Source organism: Heterocephalus glaber, unplaced genomic scaffold, assembly GCF_053883595.1.
Source record: "Heterocephalus glaber isolate CG9 unplaced genomic scaffold, H.glaber_assembly_v1.0 deba00001442, whole genome shotgun sequence".
In the NCBI taxonomy this organism is placed as follows: Eukaryota; Metazoa; Chordata; class Mammalia; order Rodentia; family Bathyergidae; genus Heterocephalus; species Heterocephalus glaber.
Window position 1 is genome coordinate 3,883,642 of NW_028258296.1, and position 18,166 is coordinate 3,901,807.

The following is an 18,166-nucleotide window of genomic DNA, read 5'->3' on the forward strand; positions in this document are numbered from 1 at the left end:
ATTTTATTATGATAACTAGAGGGAAATTTGGCAGAACTCATCTTGGGACCGAATGTAAAAACGAATCTGATCCTACAGAGGTTAACTGGTCTGATGGACTAATTTCTCTAATGTACATTCATTAACTATTAATATTGTCAGTATGCATTTTTTGTGTGATTCTAATGCTTTGTTTATCCTTTATAGAATGAAAAAGCTGTTTTGGGATGATGTTCCAAACCCCAAGAATTGTTCCTGGGCACAAGGACTTAACTTTCAGAAGGTCACTTTTTCAATATTTTGAATCCAGAATATATAAGATTGCATTTTAGATGCCATGTGACTTCTATATCTTTAAACATTTTTAAGATTTAAATGTTTTTATTTTATTCATTTAAATATGAGTGTTTATTATCTATTCTTAAAGATAGTAGATGGAGGAATTTGTAACTAGAAGGAAACAAAATTCAGTAGTTTATCATATGAGAGCAGACAATTTATATCTTTCTTCTGGTCACAATACATAATAAAATAAATGTTAGAATATTAAGGGTCAAATCTGAGGAAGGATAGATTTTGGGCTACACTTTTTGGTTCAAACTGTCTTTGGGGAAAAGACTTAGAATCAATAATCTCTACTATTTAATACACATAATTATTTAAATCAATTTAAAATTATACATAATTATTTAATTCAACTTAAAATTATGTAAATAATCTTTTTTAAATGCTACAATCTGAAAACATGCAGTTATCCTACTGAAGCTTCTATTTATGGAGATATTCCCATTCAAGATAGAAGACTATGAAATCGTCAACTATAAAAAAATAATTTGAACTTAGTTCTATAATAGAATTTTTTGAAGAAACACTGGAGCTTAATGAATGCTTTGTTAATTAATTTTGCCTGCAACAAGGTTGACTTTCCACCTATAAAATTGGAAAAAATAAAATTCAGTCTGCGTGTAAAATACACTGTGTTTTAACGCAGTAATTAGGGGTTATCGTGTTCTTGATTACGTCTTTCTTAGATGTAATCTTTTTTTTTCTTAAATTCTTTTATTGGCACATTTTAGGTATATAACACATTTACATTTCTCATTGGGAACTTGTACCTTTACATGATGCATCTTGGTTCTTATTTTTTCCCCATTCCTAGCCCTCCCTTCACCCCCTCCACCCTTCCCTATTTACAAAGACTTTGTTTCCATTTTTTCCATTTCTCATCATTTTTCCTTTCCCTTCTTTCCTTTCCCCTGTGCCTCCCACTTCCCCTACCTCTTTGGACCTTTTCTTCCTATTTTGGATTATCAATTATTCTTTCTAATCATTGGTACATTTTAGGTATACAATATAATGACATTCATCATTGGAAATTTGCACCTTTACATAATCTCTATTGGTTCTTATTTTTTCGCCCTTCCTCTGCCCTCCCTTCAACCCCTAAATCCCTCACTATTTACAAAGATTTTGTTTCCATTTTTCCATTTTCTCATATTAATTCCATTCCCTTCTTTCCTTTCCCCTACCCCTCCCACTTCCCCTTCCCCTTTGCCCCTTTTCTTCCTATTTCACATTACCTATTATACATTTTAGTCCTTATCTACACTTTCAGTTTCTCACACCAGAGAAACTATTTGGTATTTATACATGTGTGTCCTATTTATTTCACTGAAGAGTATTGCCTCAATGTGCATCCATTTAGCTATAAATGTCTCTAGTTTCTCATTTTTTATGACTGAGTAGTACTCCATTTTATAAAAAACCCCCACATTTTCTTTATCCAGTCTCCAGTTGATGAGCATTTGGGCTATTTCCAAGTTTTAGCTGTTACAAATTGTGCTGCTATGAACATGGGTGGACATATATCACTGTGGTATGATTCTTTTAATTCTTTGGGGAAGATACCCAGCAGAGGAATAGCTGGGTCAAATGGGACTTCCAATCCTAGTTCTTTGAGGTATCTCCATACTGATTTCCACAGTGGTTGTACCAGTCTACACTCCCACCAGCAGTGGAGCAGTGTTCCTCTTTCCCCACAGCCCTGCCAGCATTTGTTATTGGTTGATTTCATGATAGCATCCATTCTTTCTGGGCTGAGGTAGAATCTCAGCATTGTTTTCATTTGCATGTCTCGAATGACCAGTGATGTTGAACATTTTTTCATGTATTTATTTGCTGTTTCTACTTCTTTGTGTGAGAAATGTCTGTTCATTTCAGATGCCCATTTTTGGATTGGGTCTTTAAATTTGGGAGGTCTGATCTTTTTAAGTTCTTTATAGAATTGAGATAGTAGACGTTTGTCTGAGGAAGAGCAGGTGAAGATTTTTTCCCACATTGTGGATTGTCTCTTCACACTGCTGGTGGTTTCTCTTGCTGTGCAGAAGCTTTTTAGTAAAAAGAGATCCCATTTGTTGATTGTCTGTGCTAGTTCACGGGCAACTGAGGTTTTTGTTCATAAAGTCTTTTCCTACCCCAATGGCTTCAAGAGTTCTACCTAGCCTCTGTTCCAGCTGGTTCAGTGTTTCTATTTTAATGTTTAGATCTTTAATCCATTTCTATTTTAGTTTAGTGCATGGCAAGAGATATAGGTCTAGTTTTAATCTTTGGGAAGTTGAAACCCAATTTTTCCAGCACCATTCATTAAAGAGGCTATCTTTCCTCCAGTGAGGGTGTTTGGCTTCTTTATCAAAGATGAGATGGCTGAGTATGTTTGGTGTTGTTTCTGCATCTTTTAATCTGTTCTACTGGTCCTCAGGTCTGTTTCTTTGCCAGTACCATGCTGTTTTGATCACAGTAGCTTTGTAGTATAGTTGCAAGTTGGGGATTGTGATACCCCCTGCCATGTCTCTGTTACCTAGAATTGCTTTTGCTATTCTGGGTCTCTTCTTGTTCCAAATAATTTTTTGTATATTTTTCTCAAGGTCCTTGAAGTATGCTGCTGGGATCTCAATTGGAATTTCATTGAATCTATATAGCAATTTTGGAAGTATAGCCATTTTCACTATCTTGATCCTTCCTACCCAGGAGCAGGGGATGTCTGTCCATTTTCTGATATCATCTTCAATCTCTCTTTTCAGAGTGCTATAGTTTTCAGAGATGAGGTCTTTGATTTCTTTCGTTAGGTTGATTCCTAGGTATTTCAGTTTTTTGGATGCTATTGTGAAAGGAATTCTTTGCCCTATTTCTCGCTCAGTGAGTCTGTTATTTGTGTAGAGGAAAGCTATTGATTTTTGTGTGTTGACCTTTTATCCAGATACTTGACTGAATTTGGTTATTAAGTCTAGAAGACTTTTGGTGGAGTTCTTGGGGTCTTCTATATACAGTATCATGTCATTTTCAAATAATGACAATTTGACTTCTTCATTTGCTATCTTTACTCCTTTTATTTCTTTCTCTTGTCTAATTGCCATGGCTAATGTCCCCAAAACTATATTGAACAAGAGTGGTGATAGTGGACATCCTTGTCTTGTTCCTGATTTTAGTGTGAAGGATTTCAGTTTTTAACTATTTAGTATGATATTGGCTGTTGGTTTTTCATATATGGCTTTTATCAGTTTGAGGTAGAGACCATCTATTCCAATTTTTTGTAGAGTTTTTATCATAAATGTGTGTTGGATTTTGTCAAATGCTTTTTCTGCATCTATGGAGATAATCATATGATTTTTGTCCTTGGCTCTATTGATATAGTGTATTACATTGCTTGATTTGCATATGTTGAACCATCCCTGCATCCCTGGGATGAATCCCACTTGGTCAGGGTGTATGATCTTCTTGATGATCTTCTGCATTCTATTTGCCAGCATCTTATTAAGGATTTCTGTGTCTATGTTCATTAGTGAAATTGGCCTGTAGTTCCCCTTTTCGGTTGGGTCTTTCTCTGCTTTGTGGATCAAGGTGATGCTTGTTTCCAGGAATCAATTTGGGAGTATTGCTTCGCTTTCAATTTCATTGAAGAGTTTAAACAGTAGTGGCAGTAGTTCCTCTCTAAATGTCTTGTAGAATTCAGCAGTGAAGCCATCAGGGCCCGGGCTTTTCTTAGTTGATAAGTTTTTAATTACGTTTTCAATTTCATTGGCTGATATTGGATTGTTTAGAATTTTTAGGTCTTCTTCATTCAACTTTGGTAATTCATATGTATCTAGGAATCTGTCCATTTCTTCTGTGTTGTCCATCTTATTGGCATATAGGTTCTGTAATTGGGTATTGATGATCCTCTGGATTTCTGCTGAGTCTGTTGTAGTTTCACCCTTTTCATTCCTAATTGCATGGATTTGGGCCTTTTCTTTCCTTTTTCTGATAAGGTTGGCTAAGGGTTTGTCAATTTTGTTGATTCTTTCGAAGAACCAACTCTTGGCTTCATTGATTTCTTGTATCGTTCTCTTAGTCTCCATTGCATTGATTTCTCCTCTGAACTTTATAATTTCCTCCCTTGTATGAGCTTTGGGTTTGTCTTGCTCTTCTTTTTCTAGAAGCTTGAGGTTCAGCATCAGGTTGTTTAATTGGGCTCGTTCTGTTTTCCTAATATGAGTATTCACTGCTATGAATTTCCCTCGTAAGACTGCTTTCATTGTGTCCCATAGATTCTGATATGTTGTATTGTCATTGTCATTTATTGAAGGAACTGTCTGATTTCTTCTTTAATTTCCTCTGTGATCCATTGGTTATTCAGAAGTGTGTTGTTCAATTTCCACGTGTTTATGAAATTTTTGCAGTTACTTTTGCTGTTGATCTCCAATTTCATCTCACAATGGTCTGATAATACACAGGGAATAACTTCAATTCCTTTGCACTTACTTAAACATGTTCTGTGTGTGAGTATGTGGTCTGTTTTGGAGAATGACCCATGTGCAGGTGAGAAGAATGTGTATTGTGATTTTGTGGGGTGGAAGACTCTGTAAACATCTGATAAGTTCATTTGTTCAAGAGTTCGATTGAGTTCTAGTATTTCATTACTTATTTTTAGTCTAGTTGATCTATCTATTTGTGACAATGGGGTGTTGAGGTCCCCCACTACAATTGTATTAGTGCATATATGACTTTTCATGTCCGTTAGTATTTGTTTTATATAGTTGGGTGCACTAGTGTTTGGTGCATAGATATTTATGATTGTCATCTCTTCCTCTTGGATTCTTCCCTTAACAAGGTTGTAGTGTCCTTCTTCATCTCTCTTAATCAGTGTTGGTTTGAAATCTACTTGATCTTCCCAAATGATAGCTACTCCTGCTTTTTTTCAGGTTCTGGTCGCATGGAGTATTGTTTGCTACCCTTTAACTTTCAGTCTATCAGTTTCATTTTGAATTAAGTGTGTTTCTTATATGCAGCATATTGTTGGATTTTCCTTCTTGACCCATTCTGCCAGTCTATTTCTTTTGATTGGTGAATTGAGACCATTAACATTGATGGTTATAACTGAAACATATTGACTTATCATTGTCATGACTTTTTCTTTTTGTTGGCTTCTCCCCTTTACATTTAATTTCTTGTTGTGCCTGATGGCTTCATTTTGCTTTGCTACCTGGGGTTGTGATCCTCATTTTCTTTTCCTAGGATATTGTCTAAAATTTTTTGGAGTGCTGGTTTGTCATTCATGAAGTTCCTAAGGTGCTCTTTGTCATGAAAGTATCTTATTTCTCCATGAATTTTGAAAGATAGTTTTGCAGGGTACATCAATCTGGGTTGGAGGCTGTTTTCTTTTAGGACTTGAAACACATCACTCCAAGCTCTTTTTGCCTTGATGATTTGTGCTGAGATGTCTGCTGTGATTTTGATGGGCTTTCCTTTGTATGTGATTTGTTTCTGTTCTCTAACTGCTTGTAGAACTTTGTTCTTCTGTTGAGTTTCTGGAATCTTAACAATTACATGCCTATGTGTAGATTATTTTTTGATCAAGGCTATTTGGAGTCCTATATGCCTCACTTAATCTGTATGTCAAGTTCTTTTCCTCTGCTTGGGAAGTTTTCTGCCATTACTTCTGTGAAGAGTTTTTTTTATGTCATCTGCACTCTGTCCTGTTTCTTCTTTGACTCCAATCAGTGTTATGTTATTCTTCTTTGCACTGTCTAGAAGCTACTGGATTGTTTTCTCATGGTCCCTTACAATTTTGAAGCAATTTTTCTTTTACTGGTCACTAATTTCAATCTTATCTTCTATATCTGAAATTCTGTCCTCACCTTGGCTCATTCTGCTGGTAGACTTTCAATGGAGATTTTCATCTCCTGGAAATCTATTTGCATCTCTTTTATGAATTCCATTTGTTTCCTCTATTGGGATTCCATCATGTTCCTCAGCTTCTCTCTAGATTTATTATTCATGTCTTGCACTATGAGCACAATCTCTGCTATTATCTGAGAAATTATTTCTGATTTCATTTTTTCCTGATCCCCTTTTGTTGCCAGTTCAGGGGGTCCAGGTGGTTGAGTATCAGAGTGTTCCATCTCATTTCCCTTTGGGGTTGCTGTAGGTGTTCTGGAAGTCTGATTTTGAGACTTATTTATGTGTCTTCTCATTTCGACCTGGGGGGGGGTGCTGTTGGTGCCCAGGCGGCTCATCTCCTGTGAGCTGGGAAAGGTGGGACAGCAGCTCAGAAGCCCCTTCCTCTAGGCCGGGAAGGGCGGGACAGATGGCAACCCGGAAGCCCCTTCCTCTGGGCTGGGAGTGGCGGGATGGATGGTGGCCTGGAAGCCACTTCCTCTGGGCTGGGAGTGGTGGGACAGTGGCTCAGAAGCCCCTACCTCTGGGCCGGGAGCTGCATGGCAGACAGTGGCCCGGAAGCCCCTTCCTCTAAGCCGGAGCGGAGGGACCTCTTAGATGTAATCTTTGTTAGAAGCCTTCAGTGGCTCACTTTAACCACAGGACACAGCTCTTCAGCCAGAGTTCAGGACCTCTCTCTATGCTGTTAGCCACCTGTGTGTCTGGGTATTTCTGCCCTGGGCCCTGGTTGTGCCTTTGCCATCTAGTTCATTCCAGCTTTGCAGAGCCTTTCTCCTCAAGAAGGCTCTTCTTTCCCCTTGCTGTCCTGTAAGGCACATACTAGTTCAGAAGAATTTCTACTCCACTGACATTCCTAGATCACTTTGTTGTTTAATGTGTGTAATGCTGAGTACAAGGGCTGTATTTTATCCATCACAGGTATCAGTGGAAATCTTCTTGCTATATGCAGATTACTAGAGTGGAATTCATTAAATAAGGACCAGCAACTTTTAACCAGAGTGCCCATTTATTCTAAGTCGCTGAGATACTCTTCCACTCATGTGGAATTTCCCTTTAATTCTCAACTTGTTGGTTTCCTTTTCTGTAAAATGAGGTGAGCCATGGCCCTGTTGGGTTATTTCGGAAATTACAGAAGCCAGCACTTGTGACAGAAAGGTCTCAATCAATATCACTTACCATTTTATATTACGGACATATTTAAGGTGATTATTGTCATTCAGTTACCCGTAGGGTAAGTATCATTATCTCCATTTATAGAAGAGAAAACTGATGCTCAGAGTGGTGAGGTTGTTTGTTTTGGAGTCAGGATTAGCTTCCTCGTTTGTCTGATTCTGCAGTTTGTCTGATTCTGCAGCTTGTCTTAAGAGTAGCTGTGCTATGTAACAGTGACTTTCTTTTCCTTTTTATTTGACTGTGATCCACAGTGAGAAAAACATTTGACCTTCCAACTCAGCACACACTTAGATATGTAAAAGTGAAAGGAAAGATGCACAAAATAGTTTACTACTTGCTTGAAGTAGAATAAATAGAACATTTTTAGAATTCTATTTCATTTGTTAACAATGCTGTTTTCAACCTGCTAAATTAATTTAATATTGTTCAAATCACCTATGATTTGCCATTAGAAAACATCACTTTACAGTGTATCAGAGAATGATAGACAAATAATATCGTAGACATAATGAACAATGTGAAAGATTCAGTCATACTCTTTCATTGGAACAACACAGTGCCCTGTTTTCAGAAGAGGCAGTAGTGTAGGTTTCCATGTAATCATTTGTCTTTTGGAAACTATCTGGCCTGACTCTAACTAGCTCTATACTTCTCAGCTACACTGTTGCTTACTATAAACTGTGGCATTTCTTTTTATTACAATACAGCTTCTGATTTTTTTCAATTTACAAAATACTTATTCCTCTTCTTTCTCTCCTATTATAAATTTATATAGTAACATTTCTTGTTGTCATGGTGGTATGTCAGGTACATGCATATGGGATTCATTCATCTGCAGTCAACACATTGTTGATAGGCTCAGTTTGAAGAAGTTCTCTTTACCATCCAAGAAATGAGACAGTGGAGTCAGAGCAGAGTGATTGGCCTGAAAGAATGGGAAGAACTTGTCTCTTTTTGCTTCCGTAAAATAGTTCATTCATTTTTTCATTCATTCATTGGTTCATTGAGTTCCTTTAGAATATTACTGAAGGGCTGTTTTGGGCTGGTCACTTTGCTGTTCCTTGGGATTATAACAATGAGAAAAACACTGTTCGCTCCTGGAGTGTATAGTTTGGTGGGGAGATAAGCACTAATCAACTTATCATGGAAATAACATTATCATCATAAACTATGGTGTTCTACAGAGCCTATGATGTGAGAGCCTGGCTTAGTATTGGGGTGGGGTAAGGGGATGCAGTTAAGAAAGTGACATTTGGGTGAAGATTGTAGAGAGAAATAGTCATTAGCGAGGATTTTGGTGGAGGTTTAGTGTCCTGGAGACAAAAAGCACCGTGGTAGCAAGGACCCGAGCTCACTCACAAACTGGAAAGAGAGAGCCTGGAGGAGACAGGGTAAGCAGGGGATGTTCTTTTCTGTAAATAGGAGGATTTTTGTCATCGTAACCAGCTGCTATCTAAACAAAACATTTAACACTTCACTACATCAGCATGTGTATCCGGTCAGGGAGTGACCGTCGTAGCATCTCTTGAGAAGACCCTAAAACTCTCTCTTGCCAACATGCTACATCTCACCTGTGAACCACTGTGAAAATGGCTTCTTGTATTTACCAGGGCAAGGCCAGACCCACCCCAGCAAGATGCAGTTTGAATCTGCACTGATGGAATTTTCCCCCTTTCAGAAAATGCCTGGCACAAAGGAATCTGGGTGGAGGTAGAAGGGCTGGAGCAGGAAAATATTTGTAGACTATGTCCTGCCCCAAATTCTCCCTTTAACACTTCCTGAAGGTGAGCAAAGCTCCTTCTGCCAGATATTACAGACAAGTAAACTGCAGTGAAACCAAAATTTTCCAGATTCTGGTAAAGAAAGGTAAAAAAATGTAAAAATATATAATCTTTCCTTGGAAAATTGATTGCTTTTTTTCCTTTTGCAAATATTTGACTTTCTAATCTTATAAAATATTTTCTAAGCATAATTGAGGCACAAAAGCTTAGCTTATTACTAGGGCTTAGTAGGTGCATTAGGAATAAATCAGTTTTGAAATATAATGGGAAAATTTACAAAGTGAAGAATACAACTGTAAAGATTTTATTAAGGATAAAAATTGTTCTAACAAAGATACAAACTTGTTTATATCTAACCTTTCCACTTTAATCTCCTAAATGACTAGCATGTATTTTGGGGAGGAAAATAAAACAGTACAACTCACTTTGTATTACTAAAGAATTAAAAGGCAACTTTAGGGTCTTCCTGTGCCTCGATGTTTGTGTTACTGCATTTCATTCTCTCAGAGGCCCAAGAGCTCAAAGCCGCCTGGGGAGAAGCTGTGGCTCAGGGTGGATCCATAGCTTATCTTGACTACACAGCCAGGGCATGTGAAAACCTGCGTTCAAGCCCCTTCCATCTGACCCAGACTCGTACTTCTCATCGATTCCTTATTAACCATGTGTCCTTAAGGCACTTAACACTGAATTACATAGTTAGAAATAGTTGAATTGGTAAATCACACACACACATATACATATATAAATACATGAGCAAGGACCTGACTAGGTATTCATCCAGACAAGGTGTGTACCTTGTACCTAACAAATGGCTGTTCAACATCATTCTACATTGGGAAGATGAAAGTCAGAAACATGAGGTACCACTGCATGCCTGGCAGGATGGATGTCATAAAAAAACCAGATAAATATTGTCGACAATGTGGAGAACTTACAGTAGGATCCATTGCTGGTGGGAGCATTCAATACTAGGGCAGCCCTTGTGGAACAAAATAGCTTCTCAAAGGTTAACTAGGCAACTTAGCAGTTCCACTCCTAGGTGTGCACCAACAGAAATGGAATCATTTATGCATGTGGAAGTTTATCTGTGAATATTTATAAGAGGATTATTCATAATAGCCAAAACATGAAAAAACCCCATGACCTTCAAATGATGAATGGGTAAACAATGTATGGGGTATCTCATTCTAGAATAGAAAGAACAAACAAGGAAGCAAAAACCTCACAATGGATTGCACAGCAAATAGATTTAAACACAATCATTTTTAAAGGAAGTGATACTTTTCTATGTAAAGTATTTTCTTTATTTTCTTTAATTTGTTCTCTAGATTCCTATTTTTAGGAACATTGATTGTTATGAAAGTATTCTATTTGGTCTTGTAATTCCTAGACATCACACATGCTCTCCAAACTGTACTCTAATATTAATTTCTTCCACTTTTTAACTGATCATTCTCCTTCTGTTTGGTTTATAATAAGTTGAAATCTATACTAAAGTAAATATGCAAATCAAAGATGCCAAAATTTTTTAAAAGCCAATATTTTGAGATGTTTCTAAAAGAAAACATTTCTTTAAAACTGTTACATGCAAGACATTGGTAATAACAATAGAGTGATTATAAATGAGATTCAAAATAATTCTCCTAATATAACTTCCTCAAGATCTTTCTTTTGTATGTTATACCCTTTCCCTTTCAATATTTCAGATAATATAAATACATAAAAATAGAATAACATAGGGTTGGTGCTGCTCAGTGGTAGAGTGGTTCACTAGAATGGGTGTGTTTGACAACCAGTACTGGGAAGAGGGGAGCAACTCTATAGACACCGAGTGTCTTAACATCTTACATATTTACCTCACTTTTTTCATAATAAGAAATATATATAAAGTTTGTCCTGCTTATTCCCTTTGCCAGTTCTAATCCCTCTTCCAAAATATAGTGCATGTTAATCCATTTTGTGCTACGCTCACATTTGTGTGTGTGTGGCCAATGGGCAGTCACCTTTTGGGGTATCATTAGCGTTGGTACACTGTCCATTTCATCCCAAAGGACTTTTCCTGCCAGCGTTGTTGTGGCAAAGTCTCCATGGTGATAGTCACTCCAGCTCACCCATTGGCCTGCTCTGTAGCGATGCAGCCTAGGGACCGACCACAGTTCATTCATCCACTTCCCTCTCGCTGCATATGTAGGGTATCTGAGCTCATTTTTTCATCTGGATGTTACAAACAGCTGCAGGAAGTATGGTTGCAAATGTCAGTTTGTTCTCTGAGGTGTGTACTTTAACATTTTCCATTACAGTAAAGAAAAGCTTTTGAAAGAAATACATGTGTGTAGTTTAATGTGAAATAGTATGAAGAACATTTATTAAAATATAGTCTCCTCTTCCACCCTCCTCTACTCTTAGTCTTGCATTTGCAATGCTCCTTCTTTTAACTGTCTGGCATTTCATTTTGCTGGCAGTTTACCTTCAGATTTCTAAAAATTCACATGCTTACACTACACTGAGCTGTAAACATGAGCTGATTTCCAGCTCTAATAAATGATTTGTTTACACAAGTACTTTTCCTCCCCTTCTCCTTTCCTCTTGCTCTTACTATGTACTGTTTTGTCATTGTTTCAATTCCTTGACAACCTCAGAAAAATGTGCTTCCACTTCCACTTCATATTCTTTTATTTTTTTGGTACCGGGGATCAAACTCGGATCCTTGCACTTGCGCAGCAGGTGGCGAAACCACTGAGCTAAATCCCCGGCTCCACTTCATATTCTCTCAACTAGAGACTTCCTCTTTTTGTTGTAAAATTTGTTTTATTTTTGGAGTACTAGGGATCGAACTCGGGTCCTCAGCTTGGGAGGCAGGCGCCAGAACCACTGAGCTAAATCCCCAGCCCCATTTGTTGTAAAATTAATACATTAATTCAGTTATCTTTGTCTCCATTTTCCCCTCTACTATTCAATCTCTAGAAATTACTAACTGTAGTTTTGCGAAAGTCAGAGTTGATAACATTCTGTAATATACTTTGCCCACGGGTTCATTTTTAAAAGTAGCAAACTATTATGTGGAATTTAGATTGTTACAATCATGTAAACACTCCTTGTAGAAACAGGTAGTATAATGTGATTACATTTCTTACTGGATCCGATGTCAAAGGAGACTTTTTTAAGAAAAAGACATTAGACACATTCTGCTTGATCAAAATTGTGCCAAATGTGAGTTGGCTTCATTTTTTCCACTTAGTTTTTACCCTTTTATTTCTTTTCCTAGAGTTTCTAATTGCCTATCGTCTGTCTACCATTTGCCTATTACTTATCATCTACTCATTAGCTATCATCTGTCTGTGTACCATCTGTTATCTGTCTGTCTGTCAGCTTAACCTTTTGTGTGCTTCTATTATATAAACTATTTTATACAGTCCCTGTCTTCACTGGAGACTTGTTCTAGTACAGTCTGTCCTGGGATCCCTTTCTCCTCCAACTTCAAAGTGGATTAGACCTTTTGTAAAATTGCTATAAATCATCACTCTTGAATGTTCCTTTAACTCATTTCTAGTCATTACTGTTTCCTGGCTTCCTTCTCTTCATCTTTCTTAACCACATCCTTAAGTGACCTTCTTAGAAAGGTTCTGGGTTAAACCTCAGTCTCTGCATGTCTGAAGTTCCTTCTGTTGCAACTTCCTAGGTTGATAATTTGATGGAATATCAATTTTTAGTTTGAAAAAGCCTTTCCAGTAGAATTTTGGGACAATTCCCGTCTTCCTTCTGTTCAGAGTAGCTTCTCAGAAGTCAGATACCATTCCAGTTCTTACATCCTACTGAGTACTTGTAGTTTTATCTTTTTAAAATCACATTTCCATTTCTGATGTTGTGAAATTTCAGCATTGTGTCAAAGGTGTTTCTTTTTTCATTTGACTTGGTATCATTTGAAGAGGCTCATTTTTTCCCTCGTCAGCTCTAAGAAATGCCATTATTTCTTTGATTTCCTTCCTGTCCTCTTGTTTTTTTGTTCTCTCTTTCACGTAGGTCTGTTTGTTGGCTGTTGACCATCTGCGTGGATCTTCTGTGCTGCGTATCTCTGATCTAATGTTTTCTATTTCTCTGTATTTTTGTTTTGCATTCTGAGACCTTTCTATTCTTCCAGTACTTTCATTGGACTTTTATTTATTATTATTATTATACATTTCTAAGTAGTATTTACAGAATGTTATATTCTGGTTTTATGCATGTGATGTTTGCTGCAGCTTTACTAGAAGTATCAATTAAAGGATTTTTTAGTTTGAAAAATCATCTTTTCTTTTTATTCTGTGAAATTTCTGTTTCGGTTGGATCATGTTTTCCTCTCAGCTATTCTTTTTTAAAAATTTCAGACCTCCCCCAAATATTTGGCAGCCCTTTCCCCTTTATTCTTATTTGGATGAGGCAGTAGACTGGTTGCTTGAGCGCCTAGGGCATATAGACAGGGATAGTCGTCCCAGGTGAGTAGCGAGGATTCCACCCAGATGCACAAAGATGTGCTCTGAGAGAGTAATATCCCAGGGCTGCTCTCTTTCTCCCTGACTATTCCTCAGCTGTTTTTGGGAACAAGAATCCCCTCCATTGGGATATGGGCGGTCTGTACACAAAGGCTCCTCTGTGCTCAGCTGAGTGTACAGAGCCCCTCCCTGTGCACAGCCTCCAGCCTGCCCCAGTTTCCAGCCCTGAGGCCCCTTTCTTCCTGGTTTCCACCTCCACTTCCTCCCTCCATTCTGCACTGTGTTCAGCAGGGCTAATGGACTTTCTCTGCAGCTGAAGCCCACTCTGGATATGTTCTGCTCTTCAGCTTCCTTTACTTATTTCTTTTGGTCTAACACTGTCCGTATGGTTTTCTATTTTTTACAAATGAATTTAAAATTATTTGTCCCCTATTACTCTTTTCAGATCATCCTTTTTGTTGTGGATCTGTATTTGATTTATTCATATACATTCATACTTACAGAATCTCTAAAGAGATAAGAAAGAAACATGTTCAATCTGTCATTTTGAATTTGAATTCTTCACACAATTTGTCTTTATACTTTAAAGATCAGAATCTTAAACAAAGACTGAGTCCTTGGTGTAGGAAAATATATTGTAGTGACTCAATAGCGTTGCTTTTCCTGTAATACAAATTTCACAAAATAAAAGACAACAAACAAACCTTTCTCAACTTATTTTGTGCTTTTTTTCTTTAGCATTTTTGCCTGATTATTTTTTCCCTCTAAATCCAAATCATCTGAAGCTTTTCCCTTTGAGATATTTTAAAACTTTTGATTTAACTTTAAGCCATTTCATTCTTTTGCATTTTAAAGTTTATTTTTTAATATTTTCTCTTCTTTTATTTTTCCTCTGGTCCAACTCTGTTCCTTTGTCTACATTTATGTCAGGTTTTCTAAGAATGTCCTTAACAACTTAATTGAAGGGGAACAAGTAAAACGAAAGGCAAGTGGATTTTTCCTGGCCATCTAAAGACTCTCCTGAATTATTTGTCAACCAGCTCTGGGCTTTTAAAGAAAGAGCTCAATGAGGCTGGGGATTTAGCTCAGTGGTTTTGCCGCCTGCGCAGGCACAAGGACCTTCCGAATTTGATCCCCGGTACCAAAAAAAAAAAAAAAGAAAGAAAGAGCTTAACAACTGTGAACTTCCAGAAGACTGTCACACAGATCTGAGTCAGAATTGTGCCTGAAATCGAGAGACTGCCCTTGCAAATGTGTAGAAGACCTGGTGCAATTTTGAGTTAGATGTTCTGTTTAGAAGTGGCTAATCTCCATGGCTAAACGTGTGTATTTCTGGGCCTAGAAGCATATATTTCACTACCCTCAAATATTATGTCAGTTTTGTTATTTCTTATGCCTTATATCCCTCAGGTCATGAGGAACCAGGAGAAAATATAATTTAATCGGCTCAACTCTATTCCAGCAAGTAGAAAAGGAATACAACATATTCTCCTGACTTTTTGTGTTTGGGTCTTCCTTCATCCTCCACTGTGTTTTAGAAAGATAGTTGGATCAGCAAAGAGAAGAACTAAGTCAGAGTCCTTACTGTGGTCTAATTGGCTGTATAACCTTAACCAAATAATTTCACAGGCCTTGCTCCTTTGTTTAAAAAAGGGAGAGCTGAACCAAAAGATTTATTAAATCTTTTTTCTACGTTAAGAAAAAAACCTCACAGCAAAGGTTCTGTCATTCTGTTCTTCACTATTTTAGTACTTCCTTCTGTTTATTTTTTAAATTTTTCTTCTCATTGTTCTATTCTTTTTCTTTCTTCTTCCACATGCTCCAATATTACTGTTGGTTTTATCCCCCTCCTTTTTTCCAGCTCTTTGTTGTTGTTTTTTTTTCCTTTTACCTTTTTCTGTTATTTCGCTACAGTTTTTCTTCTGCTGGAGTAATTAAAACCATCTTAGAGTATGACATTAAAGCACAAATGTAAAAAGCCAAAAAGCCACCTTAGTTTAAAATTTTTTTCCTTTCCTAAAAGGATGCATAACTATAATATAACACAAGAATTTAACTTAGAGTCCAGAACCATGCCTAGCAGAAAATGTTTTGGAATCTTTTATCTTTTGCCTCCTGAGTGACTTTTTTTATTTTGCTTTCTTATTTTATTTTATCTAAACAGAGAATGGACATTCTTTGAAGTCTAATCATGGTCACTGCTGATGAACTCAATGTACCAACTTCCCAACAGTTCATAGAATATTAGAAGATTTTTACATTTTGAAGAAGGGGAACAAATCTAAGACATAATTTGGTTGAACTATTGAGAACTAACATGTGGTGGATTATGTTTTTTAGAATTTAAAATAGATGTGTAAATTTGGGTCATGATATAGGTTTGAATCCACGTCAGTTTGGATGTGTGATTTTCAGGTCATCTAAAGTTTAAAAGTAATATTCATGATTTCTGACTTGTTCTGTGTCATTTTTATAGTCATAAAACAAAAAGCATTATGATTGTGTCTATTAGAACATATCTATCAGATACCATCATGTATCCAATAGATAATGCTGTAACCAAGTGGATTCTAGAGCTGCATCTTCTGACAGATAGCCTTGCAAACACAAGGGTTGTAACTGCAAGGTGCACTGCAAGTATTGGTTTTATATTTTTATGTCTCAAAATTTTCATATCAGATTCCTTTTTAGACATTTGAGCCCATGAATTGCCCTATTCTTTTGAATGTCTTGTAGCTTTGGTACATCTGACTTTGGCCAATCTGGAAATTTCAGTTTTCAATAGCCTTGATAATGCCTTATGAACCAACTTTCATTGCAGCCCAAAGAAAGCCAGAAGTTGTGGTTTGTGCTGGTCAGAGACCAGTGAAAATTACAGTTCATATCGGGATAACCCTACACACTCAGGTTGGAATGCCCAGATCAGAAAAGAACATGAAGTTCTGGTCTAGCTTTCTTGTGGAATTCCTGCCCAAATCTAATTTATTTCCATGGAAGTGTCCAAAACTTTTGGCAGGCAGGAAATGTGCCATGATACAGAGAAAGGAGATTCTTTGGAGCTTTTATAAATAGTTCATGGTGAGGATAGGACTGAAAATAGACCACTTGCCCTTGTATGAGTTTAGCATCCTAAGCATGCTCAGTTGCTCACAAACTAAACCAGAGAGCTTAGAGATGAACCCAAATAATATTCAAACAGGCTCTTTATGGATTACTTATATTTAGATTTTACTCATAATTTTACTAGGATGTCTTTAAAAAAACCTAAGAAAGCAGGAAGAATGTGTCTTTTTTCCCCCTTCATTGATGGTTTTTTTTTGGTACCAGGGATCGAACTCGGGTCCTTGAGCTTACGCAGCAGGCAGTGAAACCACTGAGCTGAATCCCCTGCCCCCATTGATTTTTAACAGATGACATTTGAGTGCAAAATCTAAGTGCGAAATTATGAACAGATATTCTTCAATTCTTACCAGCTGAGTACATATTTAATATGTGCCTAGACTGTTCTAAAATCTCAAAATATTAGCTATTTGTAAAATAATTTTAACCAAACATACTTTTAGTTAAGCTTTGTGACTCATATATTTCAATATTATATGGGTATGGGATTTCTTAGTATTAGTGAAATCTTCCATCTGAATGCATTTGAAGATGTGCAGTATTTGGTTTAAACAATTAGTTACCTGTTATGAAGTTTTAAGAAACAGTAACTATCTCAAACAGGAGCACATTTGAGCATGACTGCATGTTATGGGTTATTTGTGTGTATTTTTTAATTCCATATTGATAACATTTAATTCCTTTATTTGGTGATCTTAATTTCCAAGTTCATTTAAATTTTAAAACAATAAATTGTAAGCATGCACATATACAAACACAAGAAACTTTTAGAAGAAACCAGAATGACTAAGCAAATATTTGAAGGAAATCACAGATTTACAGATTTCTCAGAAAGAAAATAAACACAGGATGTCTTCCCTTCCTAAATCACGTTGGTAGAATAACAGAAAAAGTTGTATTAACACAGTATTTGTCATTATGCAGTATTTTAATACCTATGTGATTTTATTCCACTATTATTATATTTAGTGTTTGATATATTTATTCATTCATAGTTTTAACCACTAATATATTTCACTTAATAATTTGAAGATGGGCTAAATAAATTGTAATTTTATATGGACTATCCTTGCCATTATGAAGAACAGTTGAGGACGTCATTATCTCAGGCAATACATGTGAATTCATTCTATTCTAAAAAATGTAAAATTCAAAAGTTCAATTACATGTATGATATATAAACTGAACACATTTTCTATAGGACTTGATTCAGTTGTGTTAATTTTTCAATGTGATGTATCCACGGTATTTTTTATTTTGGATTTATTTTTTCCATATATGTTTCCAATATGTTCACATTGTATGAATTGAGCTTTTTACATACAGATTCTTGATTTGTACCTGCTTGTAAGATTTTTGTTGTGATGTAACCATCATTCCTATAAAAATATGATCTGCATTTGTCTTGTGTATTTGTCTTCATTCCATGTC

General features: G+C 36.5%; 1 protein-coding gene across 7 annotated transcripts in view; it reads left to right on the top strand.

Moving 5' to 3' along the window:
- Positions 1-18,166, top strand: part of Lepr (leptin receptor) — a 105,171-nt gene that overhangs the window by 82,664 nt on the left and 4,341 nt on the right. For all 7 annotated transcript variants that reach the window (XM_087212860.1, XM_087212861.1, XM_013070994.3 and 4 more), the window contains one exon: positions 187-262. In XM_087212860.1, coding sequence (XP_087068986.1) covers positions 187-262 — 76 coding nt within the window. The remainder of the gene's footprint in view (positions 1-186; positions 263-18,166) is intronic.